The 27,250-nt window shown below is 46.4% G+C and overlaps 1 protein-coding gene across 13 annotated transcripts in view; it reads left to right on the top strand.

Moving 5' to 3' along the window:
* The window catches only part of LOC123766903 (zinc finger protein 557), a 143,843-nt gene that overhangs the window by 63,290 nt on the left and 53,303 nt on the right, over nucleotides 1–27,250 (top strand). For all 13 annotated transcript variants that reach the window (XR_011223327.1, XR_011223329.1, XR_011223325.1 and 10 more), the window contains 3 exons: nucleotides 8,451–8,603; nucleotides 15,388–15,504; nucleotides 22,747–22,983. Coding sequence is in view for 5 of the 13 variants with exons in the window: in XM_069307466.1 (XP_069163567.1) it covers nucleotides 8,451–8,603; nucleotides 15,388–15,504; nucleotides 22,747–22,983 (507 nt within the window). In the remaining 8 variants the exon portion in view is untranslated. The remainder of the gene's footprint in view (nucleotides 1–8,450; nucleotides 8,604–15,387; nucleotides 15,505–22,746; nucleotides 22,984–27,250) is intronic.

Genomic DNA, 27,250 nt, shown 5'->3' on the forward strand with positions numbered 1-27,250 from the left:
ACTAAAGCTTAATACTAATTGAGCATAAAGAGTAAAATGAAAACATGGAATGAAAACATAGCTGAAAAAGCAGCACAAATACAATTCTGTCGACAAACAGCGCTCTTAAAAAAAAAAACAAAAAAAAACAGACATTGGATGACATTAGAGGGGTAAGGTAGGTTACAGGGAATTTATTAGGTATAGCTTCGTTTTTATCTTAAACTGGTTGAGAGAGGTACAGTCTTTAACATGGTTGGGAAGGTCATTCCACAATCTGGGTCCCTTGATTTGTAGAGCATTTCTAGTTTGATTAAGTCGTACTCTAGGAATATCAAAACTGTATTTATTTCTGATGTGGTGCTCATGGGTTCTGTTACGACCTTCTATGAAGCTTTTGAGGTCAGGATTGGCATTACAGTTTAGCGTTTTATATATGTATAATACACATGAGAGAATGTGCAGTGACTTAATGTCTAACATATTCAGAGATTTGAGTAGGGGTACTGAGTGATGTCTGGGGCCAGAGTTGGATATTGTCCTAATAGCAGCTTTGTGTTGAGTAATTAGAGGACATAAATGATTTTGGGTAGTAGAACCCCAAGCACAAATACCATAGTTGAGATATGGATAGACGAGGGAGTAATAGAGAGTCACCAGGGCAGGGCGGGGTACATAATATCTGATCTTAGAAAGAATGCCAACAGTTTTTGAAACTTTTTTTGATATATTTAGAATGTGGCCCTGGAAATTCAGTTTGTGGTCAATGAGAATGCCAAGGAATTTGCCATCTAATTTGTTACAAATTTGGGTATTGTTTATTTTGAGATTTATTTGATTAGAGGATTTATTGCCAAACAGAATATAGAAAGTTTTGTCAATGTTAAGGGTGAGTTTGTTGGCAGTTAGCCAAAGATGGACTTTATTTAGCTCAGTATTTACTGTGGCATTTAGAGCAAGGGGGTCAGGACTGGAGTAAATGAAGGTTGTGTCGTCAGCAAATAGAATTGGTTTGAGGTGTTGGGAGGCATTTGGAAGGTCATTAATGTAGATGAGAAAGAGGAGAGGGCCAAGTATGCTGCCCTGAGGAACACCAATGTTGATGGGTAGGGTGGGAGAAATTGAATTATTCACAGAAACATACTGGAGCCTGTCAGTAAGGTAGGATTTGTAAGTAAGGTAGGTTCAGGCTCACAGAGGTCAATATTAAAGTCCCCTGCGATTATTAGATGGTTTTTGTTCAGTCTGTTATCGAGTATTAGATTTCTAAGGTTTGAGTTGAATTCGGATACATCAGTGTTAGGAATTCTATAGACTGCACCCACAGACAGGACAGACTCGGCACCCTTGACTCTGAAGCTGGCGAAGATATACATCAGTGTTAGGAATTCTATAGACTGCACCCACAGACAGGACAGACTCGGCACCCTTGACTCTGAAGCTGGCGAAGATATACTCCCCACAGCAGTCTCTAGTTCTAATTTCTTTTAAGCATGTTAGTTCTTGTTGGTAGCAAAGAGCAGTGCCACCACCTCTCTGAAGTTGACGACATTTGTGAATTGCCGAGTAGTTAGGCATGTTAAAGAGTTGAGTAGTATCCTCTTTCAACCATGTTTCAGTAAGTATAATAAAAGAGAATTTGTTGTCAATAGTTTCAATCAAGGCACTAACATCATCGAAGTGTTTACCTAGGGATCTAACGTTCAAGTTGATTACAGAGATATTGTGATTATGAGTTAATACATTGTTTACATCATGTGCTGCAAAATATCTGCAATTTAGATCATTAAAGTGATGATTGTCATAGATAGTGGATAAGAGGTTTAGTTCTGGGTCTATACTTGTCTGCATAAAAAAGCTGATTGCAGGAAAACAATGCAAGAAAGGCAAATTACAAAGTAGAATTAAGCTATAAAAGAGGGAAAAATTTGTAAACAATACTGTACAAAACAAACACAAAATGAACAACAAAAGAAAAAAATGAGGTAGCTTACAAGGGGCTTACAGGGGTACAATGTAGTAAGGGAGTATGGCGAGGCTAGGCAACCTAGGTAATAAATGAGATTAAAGAAAAAACATATAAACATGCACTATACAAAACAAAAGATATAGAAATACAAAACAAAGATATAAACAAGACTATACAATACAAAAACAAATTGAGCAAAAAAAAAGAAAAAATGAGGTAGATTGCTTACAAGTACTCTCAGGTACACTGTAAGTAACAATTTGCAATTTGAGATACAGGCAAAGCCAGGGGTACAATGGAGTAGGGGAGTATGGCGAGGTTAGGCAACCTAGGTAATAAATGAAATCAAAGAAAAAGTTGAATAATAAACATAGGCAAATTTAAGCTAATGATTATTAACTATAAATAGTTCAGTTATGACTGTATAATTAATAAGACCTGAAGAACTATTAATGCACTCAATTAAATAAGTTCAGTAAATGACTAGTTAAGAGTAAGTTAAAAATTAAGTCAAAAAATGAAACAAGGAGACTTAGGACACCTAGCCCCACTTTCTGGCATAAGTCAATGTGCTTGGATTTCTTGCCTACCGGGGACCACGAGCCAGAACCTGGCCCCCCTCAGAGAGGCACAAGGAGCAATGGCCTATAAAAATTCCCATGTGGTTGGGGAAATTCTATATCTGCAGTCGACTGGGACAGGCAGCCAGAAAGGTAGGCGCCCCAAAACAAACCCCTATTCTGGTGAAACTATTGCTACCGAAAGCCGAATGAGTGGACAGAACTCCCCAAACGAAAATTAGCAAACGAACATGACATTATCATGTTGCCGTACCGCTGTCTGCATAACCCCCCCCCCCCTTCCTGGGAGGGGGAAGGGGGAGACCCAGACCCTCGTGCCGGCAACCCAACCTTTAGTTCTTGGCTAATGCGATTCTGGGAAAGTCTTGTGCCTCTCGTTCTGGAATTTTTGTCCCAGTTCTGTGTCTTGTGACGTGGGCTGTCTCTCCAGGTGGTGTGTGAGCCAGGAATATTATTCCAAGGTATTATTCCATGTGCCTAGGGCTACCTTCCCTAGGTGCCCGGTAAGTACTGCCCCAAGGGTAGTATTTACCGGGCAGCCCCAAGGGCAGTACCCTTACTGCTAAAGGGTACAAGTACCAAGCCCTTGATATTGCCCCCCCAAGGGCAGAACCAAGGGCTTGGGGCCACCTTCCACAAGTCACCTTGGGCTCTGCCTCCGTTGTGCCTTTTACTGCTCGGTACTTGGCCGCCCTTGGAGTCTGCTGGGGTTTTCTTGCCCTTGGGTGTCCCTGGGTAGGATGTAGTTTTTGTCACTGGTAGGGGCATGGGGTACTGCACAGCTATCTTTTACCAATTATAGCGGTCGGCTGTGTTTCACTTGGGTACGTTGTCCTTTTGCGGGGGTTTTCTTTGGTTTTGTTTTCTCCCTGGTGGGGGTCTGCCTTCGTGGTTTCCCCTTAGCTATTCTAGGGTTTTATATATATATATATATATATATTCTGTGTTGTGGTGGTAATCCCCGCTTGGCCCTTGTGAGTGGACTCATCTCAGGGGGTTCAGCTTTTAGCAGTTTGTTTGGTTTACTTGGGCACTCGTTTGCAGTACCCTACCTGGGCTTCCCTTAGCGTGTTAATAAGGCTAAGGGTCCTGGAAAATGCTGTGGTGGCTCCATGGTCTGATGGATGTGACCTTCCCTCTCCCCCCCCCCCCCCTGGATGTGTCCCCTCTCCCTTCATGCGCGCTTGAAGGTTGCTCTGTCCCCTTATCTCAGGGTGACACTCACTGGTTGTGCCTCCGCCATGCTGCTTGTTGAGTCGGTGATTCCTTTGTCCCGGAGTCATGCAACGTTTGTGGCCTGTACGTGCTCCAATTCATCCAAGCTACTGATACTGATATGAGGGTGCAGGCAGCTGCTGCATTGCATGCAAGGTTTAGGTTGCTGCAATGTGCTAGGTTGGTTGCGGCCCCAGATGCCCCAAGACTGCCCTGTTTTGGTTTTAGGGACCCGAACTTGGGGGTGGGAGTCGCTTCAGCTCTGGTTCCATCCGCCCCTCCTAGTCCTTCCCCTTCCATTGTGCATCCGGTTCCTCCCCCCTTGCTTCCGGCTCTGAAGCGTCTGAAGGTTTCAGAGTCGGGGCAGGATTTAATTGGTGTTGAGACTCAGGCGGTTTTGGGGGAGTCCCCTTCTGGGGTTGCAGCAGTGGTATTCGAGCCTGGTCCTCTTGCTGGAGCTTCTGGGTCTGACCAGTAGGCCCCCTTTGTTCCAGCTTTTTCGGCTGCTCCCGCTTCATCCTTAAAAGCAGGTGGGTTTGGAGGCCGGCTTGGCCCCGGGTCCTCAGGGTGGGGTTCCCGGGGCAGGGGAGGGGTTGACTTGGGGGCCTTGGGCCCTGTTGGACCTGCCTGGGTTTTTCTGCCCTCAGAGTGGGGCTTAGTGTTACAGGGTGAGGGGTTCTCTTTCGATCCCTCGTTTGATTTGGATTTGGTATCTACCCCTCCCCGGGTTCGGTTCCATGATCCCGTGGGTTCCTCGGTCCCGTCCTTCCGGAGGTTTTCAGCTTCCTGCATCCTGTCTCAAGAGGTGCGAGAAGCCATTGCTGCTTACCTCCTGCGCAACCCTGATTATGCTTTCGTGATGGATCCATGCTCCTTCGTGTACGGATCGTCGTGTCCGTACTGGGTTTGTTATAAAGTTCCGGAGTCATCCTGGTTGGCAGACTGCCCTTCTTGTTGGAGGCTTGGCACACATTCTGTCGGTCCCGTGTGCTTGGGTGGAGGGAAGCTCAGACAGAGTTGCAGGTTTTCCTGGAGGGCGAGTTCGAGTACCTCAATGCGTGTTTGTTCACCCCTGCCCTTCCGCGGGATGTTGGTGTGATGCAGCTTCATGTGCAGGTTCCCTCTCTTTTGGCTGCCTTGGTTGCGGAAGATTTGCGTACACGTGACCTGCTGGCTTCGGCCCTGCATTTCTTTTCCCTCCTCAAACTGTCCATGGATTGGCTTGAGTTGGATGTGGCGGAACTTGGGGCCACTGCTGGGTTGAGTGCACTGCCGTCAGCAGTGCAGGTGTCGTCTGCCTTGTTGAAGTTGTTCGCGCCGCTCCTGTGGGATGCAGTTTTGCGGTTTTATGCTCCTCGCCTCGCGTGTCGGCAGGTGGTGCTTGCTTCTTCCTTGGAATCCACATGGGCCCTAGCTCTTAGGTTGTCCTCGCCTTTTTGTTTATTGCTGTTTGCAGAGTCTGCGGTGGTGCAGTATCTGCCCCTATAGTATCTGCTTTATGACCAGTGCTCAATGGCCAGCCAGGGGCGGTGGAGTCTGTCCCTCCGTCTGGCTCACAGCATGGTGCGAGAGTTTGCGGCAGTGTGGATGTCGCTCCAGAGGGTTTGGGTCGCTCGCGGATCGACGATCAAGCTCCATTCGGACTGTTTCCTGGTGGTTCATTGCCTGAACCGCAGGGGTTCTATGCGGTCCTTGGCTCTTTGGGGCTGGTCGCTTTGGGTGACTCGTCTGCTGAGTTCTCGGGGTTTGGCTCTCCTGGCGGTTCAATTTCAACGGATTTCCAATGTCTTGGTGGACGGCCTGTTCAGGTTCATTCCCCTGTCCACGGATTGGACTTTCTACGCCAGCTCGTTCAGTTGGCTCTGCCAGACGTTCGGGCCTCTGGAAGTGGATCTTTTTGCGTTGACGTGGTCGAGGCGTCTTCCGGTATACATGGCGCCCTTCCCCGACTGCGAGGCTGTCGGGGTCGACGCCTTTTGGCTAAACTGGGTGAGGTGGGGTTACCTATACTTCTTCCACCTAGTTCAGTTGTTGCTCCAGGTCCTGGCTCGCTTGGAGCCAGGCCGCTCCAGGCTTTTTACCATGTGGGGTTTGTTTTGTTATGCCTACCTTTCTTTGTGCCTAACCCTGGTCGATGGCAGATAAGGAAAACCCCAACCACAAAGGGGTTTTCCAGGGCCATTGCTCCCTGAAACCTCTCTGAAGGGGCCAGGTTCTGGCGCTGGTCCCTGGTAGGTCTGAACTCCTTAGCTAATGTCCCGTTCTAATATAACATACATTAGCCCGATAAGCTCCAGGGAGCCTCCGGGGCTCACCCAGAAAATGGTGTTTCATTACATTCAACGCTGGATTTTTGTCTTGCAGCGGTCTAGGTTGTGTACCTGGTTGGATGCCTCAGATTTGCCCTGCTTGGTGTTTAGGGACTATGATTTGGGTTTTGGTCAATTCGAGCGTGGTTCGTCCTCAGTGGACCAGTTTTGCCCTTCTCCTTACACCCCCCGCTTCTGGTTCTGAAGTGTCTGGGGGTTTTGGAAGCGGGGCAAGGTTTAGTTTAGGATGTGGCTTGGGTTGATCTGGGGTTTACTCCTTCCAACACTGTCGAGGAGTCAGCTGAGTTTCTCGGTCCTACCAAGGCTTTTGGGTCTTTTCAGCGAATCCCTGCTCTTAAATCCTATTTCTTGGACTCCACTTTTCTTTCCCAGGTGGTGGACATAGACGAGGGGCTCTGCGCCTGGGCCCTCTTCTGCATTTCCCGGAGTTTGGAGAGAGTTAGATTGGGGTCCTTGAGTCCTGTTTGATTCAATGTGGGCCCTATTGCCTTCTGTGGTGGATCTTATGTTCCAGGGTGTGTCCTGGTTTAATCAGAAATGCTTCTTATTGTGAGGCGTTGGCAGAATGCCAATGTATGAATTTTCTCCAGCTTGCTTTTGGGGGTGATACCTCTTCTGCCCCGTTTCCTAAGCTTTCTCATGTATTGTTCCACCTCCTGCCTGCTCATGCACTGCCTGAGCCTGCCTAGTCCCTTGACTGGGTTCTTATTTTTCTTACTTCTGCTCGGTTTCTTCTTTCTTCTGCCAGAACAAATGTGATGTCTTCAAGAGAAAACTTGATATATTTCTTCAAGAAGTGCCGGACCAACCGGGCTGTGGTGGATATGTGGGTTTGTGGACCACTCCAAGCAACAGCCTGTTGGACCAAGCTCTCACAAGTCAAATCTGGCCCCGGGCTGGGCTTGGGGAGGAGAAGGACTCCCAGAACCCAATCCAGGTACAATCCAGGTTTATGGTGGCCCCTTCGGTCCAGGATTGTTTTTTGAAGGATTTGGTTTTATTTCTTAGGCTTCTGGTTGCCGGCTGGGTGAGCTTCATGCTCTTTTTCGGTGCTGGGAGGTTTTGTTCCTTTGGTCGTGGTTGGCTTTTTGTTTGGTTGCAGTCAGCTCTTTCTTTTCTGGTGAAGAATAACTTTACTAGCTTCTGGAGGGGTTCTTTAGTCATGGGTTAGTGGTTGGTCCAGCCGGGGTAGCATCATGCACTTTGTCCAGTGGTACCTTTTGCCGCTACCCTCAGGCCATTGATTATGCTTCGGTGGACTCCTTGTTGGTTGATCGGTTTCCCTGTTTCAGGACTCATATTTTTTAGGTTTTCCATAGTGCCATTAAATCTAGTCAGCATATGGTCTACCCTCATGCCCATGATGTTCATAAGTTTGCCACTCTGATGATGTGTGTTTGCTAATATGTCTTGGGCCGATATTTGGGTACAGGGGTTTTGGCAGTTGAACAGAGTTTTGGTGGCCAGGTATCTTGTGAACGTTCCTGGTCCTCAGCAACCTTGTGTGGCCTTGGGTCAAGTGTCTTGGCTGACAGTCTCTTCCTCAATCTGATACCTGCAGTGCTGCCTCCTCCCTGGTAAGTGACCCTTTTTCATTTTCTGTGGATAGTTAGCTTCAGGGAGCCACAAGGGGCTTTCTCCAGAAATCCAGCGTTGAATGAAATGAATGAAACACCAATTTCTGCATGAGCCCCAGTGGTTCCCTGATACCCTCCCTACCCCACTACCCCAGGGCGTCAGTGTGTTTCGATCATTATAAGAGCTGGCAGTGGCAGCAACTGGCTGACCTGCCTCCCTCCTTTCCCCAAATGAGGGGAGGAGGTGGTTCATTCTAGCGCTTGCAAGTTTCACAAATTTTGATAGTTTGTGTATGTTGTTGGGGGAGTTCTTGAGGCAGTTTTGAGGCTGTAGTCTCGTTTTTAACCATGCAGTTGTCTGTTTTATTTTGCGGACTTTCTGGGTGCTCTTCCTGGTGGTGGCAGACATGAATAACTTTAAATATATGAATTTTCCTAGTAGTGAAGATCTGAAGGGTTTTGGTTCAGCTTTTCAGCTGCTCAGCCAGTGGTCATGTTTCTTGGACTTCTGTACTAGTCTTGGTAGGAGTTCTGGTGTGTTGGTTGGCTAAGTGCATATAGTCCTGCCTTCTACAATCATTTACTAAATAAATGTTTGCAAATCTGATATCAGTGCTAAGAATGTTTATGATGCATTAAGGTGAGAAACATAAGTATGGAGTCATTTGGAACTACTGTATATGTGACATTATGTAAGGACTGGAATCCTTGGGTGACAGATGTAGTCTGCCACAAAACGAATACTGTCACAAAATTGTTTAGTAAAAATAAGTGTATAGATATTCCCTCTCATTTACAGGAGATATGGAAAGGCATCTTAGAATACACACTGGAGAGCGACCCTTCCACTGTGATGTGTGTGGATCATCTTTTGCTAGACCCCAGACTCTTCAGGAACACAAAAATCGTCATTTTAACTTTAAACCATATGTATGTAAAATATGTGACAAAAGTAAGTGTAAAATCATATTGGTTTATCTTTTCTTTCAAGTTTAACACTATTAAATTAACAATAAAACTCTTTACTTTTTAATTTACAATCATTCAATTTAATTTTATTTATTTACCTTTTCGTTCTGACAAGTTGTATTGATGTGTCATTGGGGTGTTAATTATGTTTAACAGAAAATACATATGTATGTACAAATATTTATGTATTAATATATGCACACTATGTATTTATTCATACTAATGTACATATATATTTATAAGCTTAAATCTTATAATTGCACATAGCACACATTTTGTCTGTAAATATATATATGGTAATCACTCATGTGCTGTTGTTAAAAGTTCAATAGCTCCTAGTATGGCTGCCATGCACATCCAGACAATGGATGGTGATGTACCAGACATGGTTCTCATCTTTCTACCAAGCCTACAAGGAAAGTGAGGGATTCAGGATTTTTTTCAAGATCAGGGATGATTACTGGAGGCCTGAGTAAGCAAACATGAGCCCCATGTATACGTAGGACTTTTAAACTTTATGATACGCCTAAAACATCCCTGGTTGTGGTGCGCAGTGCAGGATTAAAGCTCAGGCCTCTCGGATGTTCTCTGAGCAGCTGGTATAGCATCTCTTGAGACCAGAAGGCATGGTTGGATATGCAAAATAGCTATACTGAAAAGCAAATGTGTAATAGGCACTCTGAGAGAGATAGACCTCAAAATCAAAATCAAATCAAAATGTAAATCAAAGGCGCAAGACTATTCATCACTGTTGCCCTACACATACGGAGCATAACTGGCCAACTTCTTGCAGTGTTTAAAAGAGAACTCGACAAGCACCTTCAAAGGACACCTGATCAACCAGGCTGTGACTCAGTGATCAATCAGGCTGCGAGCAAATGCATCGAACATCCTGGTTGATCAGACCAGCAACCAGGAGACCTGGACAAGACCTGGCTGCAGGGACATTGATCATTGGAATCAACTGGTAGTCAACAGGTAGATAGTTGTACAGGATTCCTTTCTCATACAGAACGTGATAGAGCCCACCCGTGATATTAGCATTCTAGATCTGGTGCAAACCTCAGAAGAGGGTATGATTGATCAAATTCAAGTAGGAGAGAAAATTGCCCCCTCATGTGACCACAAATGAACATGTTTGCTTATGATGCCAAGCTACTAGGGAAGATGAAACATTTAGACGATTGTTATGCCCTTCAAGAGGTCCTGGACAAAATTATTGTTTAGAGCAACACTTGGCTGATGGAATTTAATGTGAATAAATGCTGCATTATGGAATGTGGAATAGGAGAAAATACTCCACACACAATCTGCAAATTATGTGAAAAATCTTTTAAGAATTCTGATAAAGAGATATATGGGTAGTTCTGGATAGAAAACTGTCACCTGAGTACCACATAAACAACATTGTGCGAGAGTAGACTATGGTATGCTTTCTAACTTTGGTATTGCTTTAATACTGTACATTGATGTCAAAATATTAAAGAAATTGCTCATGACCCTTGTGAGACCAAAATTAGAATATGCAGCAGCTATATGATGCCTGTACCTCAAGAAACACATTAATAAACTGGAAAAGGTGCAAAAACAAGCAACTAAATGGCTTCTAGAACTGGAAGACAAGTCAATGAGGATAGGCTTGAGGTGTTAAACATACCAAAACTAGAAGACAAGAAAAATAGTCCAAATGATCATTGCTTACAAAATATTAACAGTATTGACAAAATTGAGGAAGAATAATTCTTTAAATTGCCTACTTCAATAACATGAGGTCATTGACTCGAGTCAAGAATACAAATCTGTCCAAAAAAATAGAACGTTCTCATTTGAAAACATTCTTATATGAAAGCATCATTTAACAAAGAGTACTGGAAAGACAGGACACCATGAGTTCAGCTATCAACCTGTAACTACACTTGGGTAATTGCACTTAAATAATTACAATATTCTAAGATGGAATACAATTACAGAAACCAATATGAAGGTCTGGGATGATGACTTTCTAGACTACCTTCAAGGAGACTTTCCTAGAACGAGACAGGAATTGCAAAACACCTCCTGGGTGAATGTTGACATGTCCTCTCATCTTCCGGAACCTGTAAGCCTATTTCCCATGAAATGGGTGAAGTTAATAGGAGATGAGACATGGAAGCTTCAGAGGAAAATTTCAAAGCAATCATCTCTGAACTTATTCAAAATACATATCAAGAAGTAGAAGGAAATAAGAAAGAACTAGATGGATGATGGGGGTCAGTCAAAAGAGCTATAACAACAAAGGAAAACCTCTTGAAGAAGTATCAACCCACCAGGAATCACATCAATTAAGATATACAGAACAGCATCAAATTTAGCTGCTCACGAAAGCATATCAGCTAAAAGGAATTATGAAGGAAAACTTGCTCAAAACGTTAAAAAAGATCCAAAGTCTTTTTATGCCTATGTAAGTAGAAAACAAAGATGAAAGACTCTGGTTGGCTCTTAACCCTTTAACTGCGCCACCTCTAAATATGACACCCCCCTTAGTGCGCAGGAAATAAATTCTCTTGAAAAATTTTTTTTTTTTTTTTTAAAGTGTCAAAAATCCTTCCCTCAGTATGGGTATGTCAAAAAAAAAATCAAACTTGTACGTACTTTGGCTGCTATGGAGTCCGTAAGTTGGCACGTGATGTCATCCTTCCCCGTTCGCCCATCACGTATGCTACCGGGGCCAGTAGGGTGCCCGGGGCGGGGCGAGCGAGTTGCCGCAAATATATTTTTGTTCATTTTTTGCACACAGTTCCAAATACATTTTATTTGTTTTTACATGCTAATCCTATGTATAATGAACACATACACTATATTATGGCAGTAAAACATCCGTACTGTCCGAGGACACTGTGTTACGTGCATGACACTTGTGTACACACATGTTGCACATATTTACCATGTATCATGCTAATTTATGTATATATACAATCTATTTACAGACTATACACTGTCACACACTATATACATTCACCATCAACACATTCAGAACACCGCGAGTGTGAGCTGTCACACCCAGCCAGCCCTCCCTCACTCCTCCAACAGTGTAGTCACCAACATTGCTCCTCCCATCATACAGTTATTCACACCAATGTTTCATGTTCATTTATGTATATTTACAACATATGTACACACTATACACTGTCACACACTATATACATTCACCATCAACACACTCAGAACACCGCGAGTGTGAACAGCCACACCCAGCCAGTTTCCCTCACTCCAACATCTTACTCGCCAACATTGCTCCTCCCACCATACTGTTATTGTTTTTATTACACTATTTACACACGTTATATATACCTATCTACATGTTTTATTTACCAGAACTATGCAAATAAGCCGGTATTGTATCCAAACAGTACAGTGGCCACCATACACTGCATGAGAAATCACACAGCAGAGAGCAGACGACGCTACGATTATGACGTAACCTCCCTCACCAAAATAGCTCCTCTCAACATACTCCTAGTGCTGTTATTACACTATACACACACACTGTATAGACCCATGTACATGTGTGTTCCCCATAGCAAACCACAAAGCTAGTATGGTGAGCAAAACAAGAATGGCTGCCACACAGTGAGGCTACCTCAATTTTCTCCCTTCCTCCCTCCCTCACCAAAATTCCTCCTTCCACAATACTACGCACAACGCTAATTATAACCACAATCCTGGTCACTAATTCCTGTAAATGAATAATTGACCACACGTTTATTTTGAAAAGGAACCTAAAAAGTCGTTTGAAGATTCCTAGATGGACGAAATAATGCTGTGGTGCTGTGGCTAGCGCTGTGAACATTGTGAACAGCATTGAATCACTGATATTTGAACATTGTACCCAGTCATTATCACACTTAGGCTCTTCTATAATACTGTAAATGAATAATTGACCACAAGTTTATTTTGATAAGGAACCTAAAAAGTCGTTTGAAGATTCCTAGATGGACGAAATAATGCTGTGATGCTGTGGCTAGCGCTGTGAACATCGTGAACAGCATTGAGTCACTGATATTTGAACATTGTACCCAGTCATTATCACACTCAGGCTCTTCTATAATACTGTCATGGTTAAATAAAACATTATATATATATATTTTGACAATATTAGGCGATGCTGTGGTCACACGCTAAACAGCAGTGCTGTGCGCTCATGCTGCGAGTGCCAGCCTTGGTTGCTCACTCACTACTGAGGCTCTGACACCCGGCAATGTGGACCATGATTTTTTGTAAAGATGGCGTCTGCTTACAAGAGTCCTGAGGAAGCTGATGTGAACCCCATGTAGCCGCGGGAGTTTTGAATGGAACGTGAAAAATAAAAACACCCGAAGCCTGGGCCTGCAGGCGCGTTGTGCAGTTAAAGGGTTAAAAGATGATATTAACTAAATTAAGATGAATGATAAAAAGGCAGGCAACACTGAGTGAATACTTTACATCATTGTTCCCACTAGGAAAATTAGACAATATCCCAATATCCACACAAATGTTTCAGCAAGGAAAGAGATTGAATTAAGGGATATTCTCATAAGATTCAAAACAATGAAAAAGAGCATTGATAAGGTAAAAGATTCAAAAGCCCCAGGTGTGGATAGAATTCAGTGAAAAATCATAAATAGCAAATACAAAAGGCAGATAAACTATCTACCCCACTGAAACTCCTATACAGATAATCTCTAAACCAAGGAATAGTTCTCCTAGACTGGAAATATGCAAATGTCACCCTTATCTCCAAAAAAAGGCAGATAAAGCTAGGCAGAAAACTTCCAACCTATCAGCACAACCTCGCAAATCTGGAAGCTCATGGAAAGAATCCAAAAAGAGAGGGAATCATTCACTATCTCACAGTGCACAATCTAGTAAAATCAATGCAACATGATTTTGTTGAAAATATATCTTGTCTTACCAACCTACTCAAATTTGTAGATGATAATCAGCTACTGTATTCACACAAAGGAATTGCAGTAAACATAGTGTACATTAACTTCTCTAAAGCTTTTGATAAGGTACCACAGAAAGACTGACAAGCACAAATCCATAAGGGCCGTGACGAGGATTCGAACCTTCGAATCCTCGTCATGGCCCTTGTGGATTTGTTCATTTGATGCATCACGTTAATGTGATTTCTGTGTGTACTGACAAGCACATCGAATAAATGGTAAAATACTAGTAGGGATTAAACAATGGTTAAGACAAAGAAAACGAAGAGTCATCCTAAGTCTAAACGAATCTGTCTGGAGAAATGTGGCAAGTGGAGACGGTTCCATCTTGAGACCTTTTTGTCATATACATCAGTGACATAGATGAGAATATTATGAACCACATTATCAGAGTTGCAGCTGACACCTGTGGTAAAGTAAGGTAAGGTGCATCTGTGGTAAAGTAAGGAGCAAAAATTTTATTGAGGTCTTACAAATGAACTCCAACAGTGGTTAGAAGATCAGGAAATGCTTTTTTAGTATTGAAAAAGTGGAAGACTTTGCATATAGGGCACAACTATCAAATCAACAACTTTACCATGTAGTAGATTGAAGAAGATAAGGACCTGGGAGTCAGAATTCATCAGTCATTGAAAGGTGTGCCCCAATCTGGACTGTCCAAGCATATCTGCTGTGGAGAAAGTACAACATAAAGTGACAAAAATCACCCCAGGATTAAGTCGACTCTCATACCAAGAAAGGTTGAGTGCCACAGGACTAACAGCACTGCAAACCAGACATGAAAAAGCAGATCTCAGTGAAACTTCAAATACTAAATAATTTAGAGTATATTAATCCAGACCACTTCTTTAAAAGGTCACATGTAATAAATACAATAAGCAACAACTTTAAGCTCAACAAGTCACACTGTAGAACAGAAAACATGCTTTTTCATTCATAGGGGTTATAAATTTATGGTTTACCATAATCCATAAAGCTTATCTACCAAAGCTGTAAATGCTAAGACACTACTGCAGATGAAAAAAATTGAGTTGTAAAAAATTCTCAGGAAAAAAAATGACAGACCTTTGACTAGCAGCTGGCTTTCTGCCCCTGTTGTAGCCTCTAGACAGCTGGTGACCCTCGGCTAAATTCAGAAGTTGGATTGGATTTTTTCTTGTGAAATTCAATGAATTTCACAATGAGGGGTGAATTGGAGCCATTATTTAGAGTGATAAGTTATATGGAGGTCCTAAATTTTTGAGACAGTGTACTTAATATATATGTTATATTGTGTTATATTGTCTTGTCACTTGTTGGTTGTCTTGTGATGTCTCCTGTACCCATCCATGACTTATCTTTTGCAGCTTTCAGGGATGCAAGTCAGTATTTTTGAGTCTAATAATCATTCCTGTTACTTCCTTTGCCTCACCTAGTGGAATCAATGTTTTTTTCCTTCGTGGATGTACAACATTGTCACTGGACGTTTGTATTGGCTTAGATACCCTCAAGATTCTGGTCTTTGCTTGTGGTGGGGTACCGAATGAGTGGGTCTCAGAGGCTTGGTACGAGTCCGTAACTCTTGGCAGTTGCTGTGCTTTAGCATCAGAAAGTTACTGTATGGCTTACCAGGGAGGACATTTTCATTGCAGTCAAAACTTATATTTTTTAAAAATCGCTTAAATAAAAAATATTGGCTCAAATTATTATACTGATTTTCAGTAAATTTAAAATGATTTAGGATTTTCTTCAAATTAAATATTTTTACTTTTAAAGTCCATCTCTAATGTATGTATACAGTTCTCTAAATTATGTATGAAACAGGCTTCCATGAACTTGCTGCTTGTTCACGTCATGTAAAGGGTCTTCATGGAAGAGAGAAGGGAAGTACTCCAGCATCGGCAAACATACTTCGCCTTGCTAACACAGACAAAAAACATGGTAAGTAACAGTTCGCTTTATTTTGAGCAAGCTGGCATTGTTTTCTGATTTCTGTTGATAATGTATTTACTGTATTTACCCATCAAAGAAAGAATAGTGCAATATTCTAAATGCCACAATTAACCCTTAAATGGCGCATGGCTATATACCATTTGACACCCACAGGTGCATACAAAAAAAAAAAAAAAAAAAAATTCTTCCTAACCTGTTAATTTGTGTTCACTGATCATGGGAAAAATAGTAAAAAAATCGTAAGTGGCATATATTGCCCGCTATAGGGCGGGGAAGTCTGGCAAAAAACCAGCGTTGAATGTAATGAAACGCCATTTTCTGGGTGAGACCCGGAGGCTCCCGGAGCTTTACCAGGCTGATATGCTAATGTCAGACTTTGGCATCAGTCATGTGTATGGAGTTCTAGGGCCTACCGGGGACCACGGCCAGAACCTGGCCCCCTCAGAGGCAAGGGGAGCAATGGCCTATAGAAACCCCCGTGTAGTTGGAAGCATTCTATGTCTGCCATCGACCGGGTCAAGCATCCAGAAGGTAAGCATAGTAAACGCTCGGGACCCCTGGGAAACACCTGGGGGCGCGTGGGTCCAATGGATGTGACTCCAGAGCCCCCCCTCGCTTCCAGCGAGTTTGAGGGTTGCTCTCACCCTTTGTCTCTGGGTGACTCTCTGTTTTGCCTCCGTCTGCTGCCTGTGGAGTCGGTGACACCTTCGACCTGGAGTCCTGCGAGTTTTGTTGCTCGTTGTGGCTAGGTTACCCAGTTGTGCTGATTAAGCGGGTGCGGGCAGCAGGGGCGTTGCACTTTGAGCCTTAGTGGTGGCAACGCTCTCGTGGTTTACTCCCCGGGAGCCCCGGGGCTGCCCCGTTTTGGTTCGTGTTGGGACTTGGGGGTGTTGGTTGCTTTGGTTCCTTCCATGCCCCCTTGTCTTTCCCCTGGATCCCCCTTCCTGCCTGCATCCGGTTCCTTACCGTCTGTAGGATCGCGGCTGGGTTTGATGGTGTTGAGACTCGGGCAGTCTCGGGGAATTCCCCTTCCGGGGTAGTGACGGGGGCATTTGAGCCTGTTCCTCCAGCCGTGTTGTAAGAGTCTGCCAGTGGGCTCCCTTCCTTAGTGTTTTTGCGACTGCCCCTTTTTTCTGGTACGGCCTGGGCTTTGGGGGGGACGGCTCGGCCCCGGGGCCTGTCGTGTCGGTTCCTGGGGCTGGGGAGGGGCTGACTTGGGGGGCCCTTGGCCCTGTAGGACCCCGTGGTTTTTTTTCTCCCCCTTTAGGCAGGTCTTGTGGTTACTCGGAGTGGGGTCTTTCCTCCCCACTCGCCGTACGTGCTGTTGGGTGTCGGCCCCTCCTCGGGCTCGGTCCCTTGGCCTTTGAGTCGGTTGGTTCCGTCCTGTGGGTGGATGCTTACCCCCCCCATTTTCGGACGGTGTTTTCGTCATGCTTCCCCGTTCTTGGGGTTTTATGTGACTTCTGGTCTCGGGTGTGCCTGCGCCTTTATGTGCCTTCGGGACTAGTGTTGGCTTCTGTGTTCTCGAGGGTTCGGGAAGGTTTTCGCTACTTCCTGCATTATTGGAACGTCTGTCGGCTCCTCGTCCATGTCGCCGTTTTGGGCTACTTTTAGCTCGGTTGGGCTGCTTATGGCCAGTGGCCCGGTTTGGGCTACTTGTGGGCCTGTGGGAACCTTTTTGGGCTCTGTCTTTGCTTTGTTGGCCGGTTTTGTTGTTCCTGCTTCCTCTTTTGGCTACTTTTCTAGTGCAGTAGTCCTGGTTGGCGCCTTCCCGCAGAGAGGATTGTGCGGTTCGGCCAGTGTGTCATGCGCATACGCCGTGGAGTTTGTTTTGGTCTGGGCGGTGTGTTTCAGTGCTGGTGTTTTGCGCCCCTTTTTCTCAAGTGCTCCGTCTCTCGCTCTTCTCCCTTGCTGCAGTATGTGCCCCTTTGCTCCGGGGGTGTCCTAGTTTCCAGCTGTGGGGAGAACGCCGAGGTTTCCCTGTGTCATGGGTGTGGGCCACCTCCTTCGCCTCTACCATGCTCTCCTGCGGGTCCGGCTCTGGCATCTTCACCTGGCGGTGCTCCCGGGATCCTCTGGGCACGGTTGAGTCGTGTCACGTTCATGCCTCCGTTCGACAGGTGACTTTCTGCGGTCTGGTGTCTTTTGGCCGAGCGCTGGATGCGGAGATGTTTATATACCTGTCTTTATTTAGGTCTATTTTTGTACGACTGAGACCGTTCGCACACCAGTGACTGTCCCTTTTTCAACCCTTCCAGTCCCACTCATGTGCATGTCCAACCCATGCTAGAGTCGTTCAGGGGACCCACCTTTTTTCGTGTTATGAGGTGTGTGGGTTGTGGTGCTGGTTATGTATTCACCTGGTAGGGCTCTCCTGATTGTGCCTGGCGCCAGTTAGCAGTACCCTGTCTGGGCTTTCCTGAGCGTGAGCTCTGTCTCAGGACCCTGGGAATCACCATGGGGGTGAGTGGGTCCGATGGATGTGACCCCTGAGTCCCCCCTCGCTTTGTGCGAGTTCGAAGGTTGCTCTGTCCCCTTGTCTCAGGGTGACTCTCCCTGTTTTTGTCTCCGTCTGCTGCCTGTGGGGTCGGTGGCACCATTGACCCGGAGTCCTGCAAGTTTCGTTGCTTGTTTGTGACTCGGTTACCCAGTCTTATGCTGACTATGCGAGTGCAGGCAGCATGGGTGTTCCACGATGGGTTCAGGTAGTTGCAACGTGCTAGGTTGTTTGCTTCTCGGAAGCCCCGAGGCTGCCCCGTTTTGGTTGTTGTGATGGGGCTTGGGGGTGTTGATTACTTTGGTTTTGTTCCCTTCCCGCGCGCCCTTGTGTTTCCCTGTTGTGTTTTGTCGCCCTCACCCCCACCCCCGCCCTTCCTCCTTGCATCTGGATCCTTATTGTCTGTGGGATTGGGGTCGGGCGGTCTCGGGGATTTTCCCTTCTGGAGTAGTGATGGAGGCATTGAAGCCTGTTCCTCCAGCTGTGTTGTATGAGTCTGCCAGTGGGCTCCCTTCCTTAGTAATTTTCCGGCTGCCCCGGCTTTTTCTTGTGAGGCTGGGGCTTTGGGGGGATGGCTCGGCCCCAGGGCCTACCAGGGAGGTTCTTGGGGCTGGGGAGGGGCTGACTTGGGGGGCGTCGGGCCCCGTTGGACTCCGCCAGGGTTTTCTACCCTCTGAGCGGGGCTTGCGGTTATGGGAAGTGGGGTTTTTCCTTTTCCTCCCACTGCGTACGAGTTGTTGGGCGTCGGCCCCTCCCCGGGTTCGGATCCTTGTCCCTTCGGGTCTGTTCGGTTCCGTCCTATCTGTGGGAACTCTTCTCCGTTTCTATCCCCCTTTTATCTGGGACAGGATTTCTCTTGTCATGTTGGGGTCATGTTCCCCTCTTATCGGGGTTCTGCATGAATTTTGATCTCGAGTGCGACTGTACCTTTATGAGCCTTCGTGATTTTGTGTTTGCTTCTGTAAGATCTCGAGGGTTCGGGAAGGATTCGCTTCTTCCCGCATTATTGGAACCTCTGTCGTCTTAGGGTGAGGCTTACCCCCAGTCCTTTTTTAGACTCATTGGCCCTCTTACGTGTTTCTTTTTTGTTTTCGATACTGTCTCATTCTTTTGTCATTATATCTTCTCTCCGTGTTCTGTCTGGGCACTGCTAATGTTCCTTCAATACTCCTAGTTAGTGCCTTCCCCGCCGGGCGGGGTTGTGCGGTTTGGACCTCATGCGTCCTGCGCACGCGCCGTGGGAGTTTATTTTGTTATGGACAATGTACACAAGTGCTGGTGTTCGCATCCTTTTTCTCTTGGGGTGCTTTGCCTCTCTCACTCCTCTCATCTCTCCAGTCCGTGCCTTGTAGATACTGGGGGTGTTCTGGATTACCACTATGGGGAGGACGCCTCGTTTTCTCTGCATACGGGTGTAGGGCGCCGCATTTGCCTATGCTCTACTTTTCTCCTGCATGTGTGGCTCTGACCCCATTCCACTGGCGGTGCTCTCAGAATATTCTCGGCTACGTTGTGTCGTGACACGTTCGTGGCTATGCTCTGCAGGTGAGTTTATGCAGTCAGGCGTCTCTTTTGGCCAGGCGCTGGTTCATGGTTTTTGTGTGCGTGTTGGGGTTGGTTGTGGCGTTTTATTCGGCCCCTTGCGTGCTTCTTCCTGTGACCTTCCTTTGTTTGTCTGTGGTGACTTGTACTGATTTTTGTAACTAGCTCCTTAAGATTGTAACTTGCTTGCCTCAGTGAATTGTGGGGTTCAGTCCCTGAGCCCATTGTGTGCCTCTGTGGCCCTTTCCACTGTCGCCCACTGGATGGGTGTGGGGTGCATGGTACATGAACTCGACTAACACTGTGTTACTTGTTAAGCAGTGGGGTACGGCCACGTCTTCGTGGTCTTATTTTGGTCACTTATTCCTTGACTGTCTTGCAGTGCCTGGCTTAGCCCTTCCATATCCATTTGATTTTCTGTACTCTTTGTCCTAACCTAGTTGTGCTTGTGGGGGGTTGAGTTTTGGCTCTTTAGTCCCGCCTCTCGACTGTCAATCGCTTGACATCGACATGGCCTCTGTGTGTTGTTGGTCCTGTTCCTTTCGTTCCCGTTGCTGCCTGTCTTCCTCGTTCCTCATCTTCCTTCTTCGCTCTTGTCCCTAGCTGCTGGTGCTGGGGCTGTTTTTCTAGTCCGTATGGCTTATTATACACTGTCCAATTCTGGTCATTTGTCCTGCAGGGTACTATGTGAGGGGTAGTTGGCTTGTTTTGTGTGTAGGTTACTCATCAGGGCTTGACGTCTGCGAGGAGCCCTGTACAAGTTCATTTACACTTGTTTGTCTTGTGATAGCTAAGTTTCACAAGATGTTATAGTTCTAATGTTACCTTGACCCTCTCATTACACATTGTTGTATGGTTTTGTATTTGCTTCTTGGCTCTTCTACTGTTAGGTTGGACTTTGTCCATGTTCAGTTCCCTGCTTTTGCACTGCCCCTATGTTTGGTTCTTTCCTGGCTTGCCGGATTTGGGTTCCTGGTTTCCTGGCTTACCCTGCCAGTTGGCATTTTCCGGATCTCGTGGTGTCACGTCTCACGAGTCTTGCATCGGAACCACAGGTTCTCCGATCTCCTGGCGAGCTCGCTAGCATCGGGAAGTTTTCTGTATGGCAGACATTCCTTCTCATTCCTTGCTGGCTTGGTTTTCGGCTCTGCTTGCTCGGTGTTTGCACCCGAGGTTATCCCACAGCCCTGCCTCGTCCATGCACGATCGGTCCATGGTGTGGCTGGTTTGGTTCTGCCTCGAGTATTTCACCATCTGATGGTGGTCAGGTGGCTTCGTTGATGATGTCCCACCAGCGTGCTTCGTCTTGGTGGCGGTGTGGGGTTTTCTTTGGCGGTCCTTCCTTTTTCTTTCTGTCCAATTGTTGGTTTGTTATGTTTTCTTGGCGTGGCCTGGTCCTTCTCTTGTGGAGGTTTAGGGCCGTTATCTTGCCACATACTGTCGCCTTGTCTCGTGCGGCGCTGGTGGACCAGGTTACTTCAGTTTTAGAGTTGCCTCTGCACCTCTTCACGAACAGTCTGTGGCATGGTTCACCTCTGGCTTGCTCTTGCGCCGCTTGAGCCATCCTGGTTCTTAGAGTGCATGCTCTTTTCTCTTTTCCTCGGTTTGTTGAGGCCCCTTCGGTTCCGAGTTGTTTTCTGAGGCTCTTTTCTTGTTGGCGTGGGCCTCTGGGAGTCGGGTTGGGGTGCTTCATGCCCTCCTTCAGCGCCTGGGTTTCGGCTCTTTTGGTTCTGATAAGTTTTGTTCGCTTGCAGCCGTCTCCTTCTTTTCTGGCGAAGACTGGCTCGGCTGCTTTCCGGAGGTGTCCTTGGGTTGTTTGATGATTGGTTGGTCTGGCCGGGGGTGCATCGTGTATTGTGTTCGGTTGCGGCACTTCGCCGTGCTTGGCGTGCCATGACTGCGGTGACCGGAGTCACGCTTTGGGTTGTTCTGGGTTCCCTTCTTTCCTGTTCCACGGTGTGGTTCTCTTGGGTCGTCTGCGGGGTGGTTCAGTCCTGCCAGCTTGCTGTCTATCCCCGTGCCCAAGTCGTTCATTGGTTGGCTCTGCATTCCTTCATTGATGTTCCTGGGCCTTGTCGGGCCTGTGTGGCCTTTGATTGGCAGTTGCAGTTTTTGTCTCCGTTTTGCGTTGGGGTGTGTGCATTTTCCGCCTCCCGGGTTAGGTCCCTCTTGTTTCGTCTTTGGGTAGGTAGTTCCGGGGAGCCGACGGGGCTCCCCCCAGAAAACCAGCATTGAATGTAATGAAACTCCATTTTCTGGGTGAGACCCGGAGCCTCCCCAGCAACCCTCCCTCCCCTGGCGGCGGTTTTTCACGTGTTTTGATTTCTCGTCTCAGAATTGAAAGGTGGATTGCCGGCATGGGGGTCTGGAGCTCCCCCTTCCCCCAACTGGGGAGGGGGGAGCTGCGCAGACAGTGGCGCGGCGACGTGAGATGTCATACTCGTTTGCCCGTTTGTTTGGGGAATTCTATCCATTTGTTCGGCTTTTCTTCGCAATTTTCACCAGAATAGGAATGTGTTTTGGGATGCTTCCCTTTCTGGGTGCCTGACCCGGTCGATGGCAGACATAGAATGCTTCCAACCACACAAGGATTTCTATAGCTATTGCCACTCATGCCTCTTCTGAAGGGGCCAGGTTCTGGCTCGTGGTCCCCAGTAGGCCCACAGAATTCCATACAAATGACTGATGCCAAAGTCTGACATTAGCATATCAGCCTGGATAGCTTCGAGGAGTCTCCAGGTCTCGCCCAGAAAATGGCATTTCGTTACATTCAACGCTGGTTTTTTGCCAAACTTTCCCACTCTATTGCGGTCAAAATATGCCACTTACGATTTTTTTATTATTTTTCCCCGTGATCAGGGAACACAAATTAACAGGATTATAAGAATTTTTTTTTATTTTTATTTTTATGCACCTGTGGATGACAAAGGCCAAATAGCCCAGAGCAGGTTAGAGGTTAACTGATGCCAGAAAGCTAATTATTACATATCAGTCTGGATACCTCTGGGAACCTCCGGGACTCATCCAGAAAATGGCGTTTCATTACAATCAACAGTATTTTTTTTTCCTCCCTCTTAGAGCAAACCAGATTCTGGTTTTGGCTTCTGGTAGGCAAAGGTGTGATTTAACAGCACTTAGTACAGAAAGGGTGCTCATTACATTCTGTGTTGATTTTATTTTTTATTTTTTAGAAGAAGAAATAGGAAAGCAGAGCATCCTTATCACTCAACTGAATGTTGGAAATGGAGCAGGGAATGGGACAATGGAGGACAGAGATAATAGTGGAGAGGAAGAGGTTAGAGAAGAAAGTGAAGGAATTGAGGAGGTGGAGGAAGAAGAGGAAATAAAGCATCATATATTTGTTATGCACACTACTGACAATGAAGAGACAGAACTAATCACTATTGCTGAGTCATCAAACTCACATGGTAAGTAACTTTAAAATCAGAATTTACACAGTATCTATGTTGTGCATGACAAAAAAATACTGATTCTTCAAGACATTTATTATATTCTCAATTTTAAGCTTCTTTGCTTCTAATGCCACATATTCAGTATGTCTTCTCATTTAACCCTGAGACCGTGCATATTACCGTGAATTTAGGGGGCATAACATCGAATAATATTCAAATTATGTAAAAATAACTTAAAAATGTTAAACAGATCTCCAACTTATTGGTTTCAGTGTCGTGAAACTCTCATAAAAATATTTTAAAAAATTGATTTTAGACGAATTTTTGAAAAATAAGAACATTTTATTGAAAAGAAAAACAGCTAATAAATGTAACTGAAGGATTATGCAGTAATAAAGAAATGCAAGCACCTGTCCTATGCTCAAAGAAGAAGAATAGTAGTAAGAAGTGTCCACAAAGTGAATATGCAGTTGGTGCTTTCTGTGGGGAGCCCCTACGGCTCCCTGGAGCTTATCTGGCTAATGTATGTTATGTTAGACCGGGACATTAGCTATGGAGTTCAGACCTACCAGGGACCAGTGCCAGAACCTGGCCCCTTCAGAGAGGTTTCAGGGAACAATGGCCCTGGAAAACCCCATATGGTTGGGGGTTTTCCTTATCTGCCATTGACCGGGGTCAGACACCCAGAAAGGTAAGCATAACAAAACAAACCCCACATGGTTAAAACTACAACAAAAACCGAACAGAGAGGTAGAAAACTCCCTACAATCCCAAGGAACAATCAAACAATCAATTTTCTGCCACGCCGGTTGTCCTCGCAGCTCTCCCCCCCCCCCACCCTCTGGGAGGGGGAGGGGGGGCCCCAGACCTCACCGCGCCGGCTGCCTTCAGTTCGCAAGCTAGTGTCAACCAGGATAGACGCTTCTCTGGCCTCAAATTCCTGGGCGGTATTTGCCTCGTGTGGCGTTCTCTGCTGTCTTTGTGTATTGTGTGGTGGCCAGGAGTACCTCATCAGTGCCGGGGCTGCATGCACCTAGGGGTTTCCTTTCCTAGGCGCCCTGTGAGTACTGCCCTTGCGTGTCAGGGTTATCTTCTCTGGGGCGTTTGGGAACCGCTCCCGTAGGGGTTCTTGCTGCTCGGCATTTGCCTCGCCCTTGGGGCCAGCTGGGGCTTGGGGCCCTTGTTTGGCCATGGGTAGGGAGTGGTTGTTGTGCTGGTTAGGGCGTCAAGGTGTTGCGCGGCCTGCCACCTATGCAGTGACCGGTTCCTGTTGCCACTGGAGACGGTGTATTTTTGCGGGGTTTTTGTTTTGTTTTGTTTTTGTTTGCCTGGTGGAGGTTCTGCCTCGTGGGTCTATAGTCCCCCTGATATTGTTTTGGTGGCCCTCTGCTAGGCCCCCGTGCTTGTACATGTCCCAGGGGATTTTCAGTGTTATCATCTACTCTTGTTGTTGGGTTTCTCAACCGGTAAGCAACACCTTGCCCGGGCTTCTCGTAGTTGCTAACCTACGGGCCCTGGAAACCCCTGTCGGGGCTCGGGGACCCATGGATGCGTCTCCCGAGTTCCAGCCTGCCTTGTGCAGGTTTGAAGGTTGCAGTGTGCCCTTGTCTCAGGGTGACAGTCACCTGTTTTGCCTCTTGTCATGCTGCCTGTTGGGTATATGACACTTTTGACCCGGAGTCTTGCGAGTCATGTTTTCTGCTTGTGCTCCAGTTTTACTCTGAGGATGTTCCTATTAGGGTACAGGCAGCATCAGCGTTGCATGTTAGGTTTAGATTATTGCAACGCGCTAGGTTGGTTTCCCACCCGGATGCCCCGAGGCTGCCCCGTTTTGGCTTTAGGGACCCTGACCTGGGGGCGTTGGTCGCTATGGCTTTGGCTCCAGCCACGCCCCCTGGTCCTTCCCCTGTGGTTCTTCCTGCACCTCCTCCACTGTGTCCGGCTCCAAAACGTCTGAGGGTTTCGGCCTCGGCACAGGGTTTAGTTGGTAATGAGACTTGGGCTGCTTTGGGGGCTGCCCCATCCGGGTTGGGGACGGAGGCATTTGAGCCGGTTCCTCCTGCCGAGGCTTCTGGGTCCCACCAGCAGACCCCCTTCTTGTCTGCCTTTCCCTTGGACTCTGCCTTTTCTTCAGAGGTAGAGGGTTTGGAGGACGGCTCTGCCCCGGGTCCCGACGTGGGGAATCCTGGGGCTGGAGAGGAGTCGACCTGGGGGCCTTGGGCCCCCTGTGACCCCGCTTGGGTGCTTTTGCCTTCCTCTCGGGGCTTATTGTTGCAGGGGGAGGGGTTTTCTTACCCCCCTTCCCTGTATGAGTATGATTTGGGTTCGGCTCCTCTCCGGGTTCGGTTCCGGGTGCCTTTGGGTACCTCGGATCCGTCTTTCCAGGGATTTGCTACTTCCCGTACCTCCGCGAAGGTGGCTCGGGAAGCTCTTGCTGCATACCTCTTGTGAAACACGGGTTATGCCTCCCCAATGGATCCATCCTCGTTTGAGTTCGTTTCTTCTTCCCGTCTTTGGGTGCATTTGGAGGTTCCGGAGTCTTCCTGGCTGGCAGACTGCCCTTTCTTTTCGTTGGGGGCGTGGCATGGGTTCTGTTGGACCCCCACACTTGATTGGCGGGAAACTGCTACTTATATGCAGGTTTACCTGGGGGGCGAGTTTGAGCACCTTAATGGGTGCTTATTCGCTCCCGTGCTTTCTCGGGATGTTGGCCTTTTCCAGCTTCACGTGCAGGTTCCTCAGCTTTTGGCTTTGTTGGTTGCGGAGGAGTTGCGCTCCCGTGGGCATTTGGCTTCGGTCTTGCGTTTCTTTTCCCTTCTCAAGTTGTCTTCTGCTTGGCTTGAGGAGGATGTGGGAGCGTTGAGTGAAGGGCCTTCGTCCGGGGCGCTGTCTTCGGCAGCTAGGGCGTCGGCTGTACTGTTTAAGCTCTTTGCGCCCATCCTGAAGGAAGCGGTGTATCTGTTTTTTGCTTCTCGCCTCGCATACCGTCAGGCTGTGCTCGCGCTCTCTTTGGAATCCGCTTGGGCCCTGACTCTTAGGTTTTCATCTCTGTTTTGTCCGTTGCTGTTTGCAGAGACTGCGGTCTCTCAATTTCTGCACGCGGCTTCATCCAGTTGTCGTCCTATGACGGACTTGTTGATTCTCCGAAGCGGTCGTTCTCGGCAGTTTCGGAGGGGTCGTGCCAGGGTTCAGGACCTAGATTCAGGAAGCTCTGTGTATTTCTTCGTAAGTGGGTTTGCTACGAAGGTTCCTAAGTGCGCCCTAAGAAGATGCTTAGGTGCGATTCAATAAGGTATACTTAGGAAGAAAATTGTTGGTTCACCTGCGTGCCGATAGAGGTCACTACTGTGTTTCGTTTGGCCAATCAGAGAGCAGCAACATTCTTCATATTGAAGATTTAGCGCTGGCTTATAGGAGCTCTACTGCCTCCTATTTACGTCGAATTTTCTTATAAAATTAGTATATTTCGAAGTAAAACAATGTTTTTTCAACTTCTACAGCCAGCACCGACATTGTAGTAAACAAATATGTTACATTTGTTGTTTACCTATGTAATTCTAAGAGATACTGTGTAGCTGTCCTTGTTGCTCGGAAGATGCGCTGACAATTATTGTATATATTTACTGAATTTACCCAATGGCCACTAACTATCTAGTGACCTCGAAGAGGACAGAAAGCCGGCGGCTTGTTAAAGGGCCCGCCAATTGAATTAATGTTATTTTTTAGCTGGAATTTGGCATTTACGGCTTCAGCGGGTAGGCGGTTCCATGGGTTTATAGCCCTCTTGGTGGAAAAAAAAACATCTGTTTTCAGTCCTACTTGAGAGAACATACTCTCCAACACTATATCTGTGATTGTCCTGTTATCAGTGACTTCATACCAAATGGTATGAGATACTTTGAGCTCTGTAATTACTTCATACACTCAGGAATATTGGAAGATATTCTTGTGCTGCACCCAGATTTTGCCAGTGGAGGCTAATAGATCAGCATTAAGTATTTTGTTCTCTCCTAATTCCATGTATGACTGGCCATCCTGTGAGGTGAGGATGTTGGGTGAGCTTGTAGCTGGTTTTTGATCTACACTGTGTGGTCCTTTATACAGAATAGGGAAGCAGCACATTGCTGTGTATACCTAAACATGTTTAAAAATACATTGTTTGAGAGGAGTTTTGTAGAAACTGGTAAGAGTAATTATAATATAATGTTTCCATGATTCAGTGCTTACCTCTTGTGAAAATTGCTTAGAGTTGTTTAGTCAGAGTTGATTTGTTTTTTGTATT

The sequence above is a fragment of the Procambarus clarkii genome, chromosome 60, assembly GCF_040958095.1.
Source record: "Procambarus clarkii isolate CNS0578487 chromosome 60, FALCON_Pclarkii_2.0, whole genome shotgun sequence".
NCBI classification, from domain to species: Eukaryota; Metazoa; Arthropoda; class Malacostraca; order Decapoda; family Cambaridae; genus Procambarus; species Procambarus clarkii.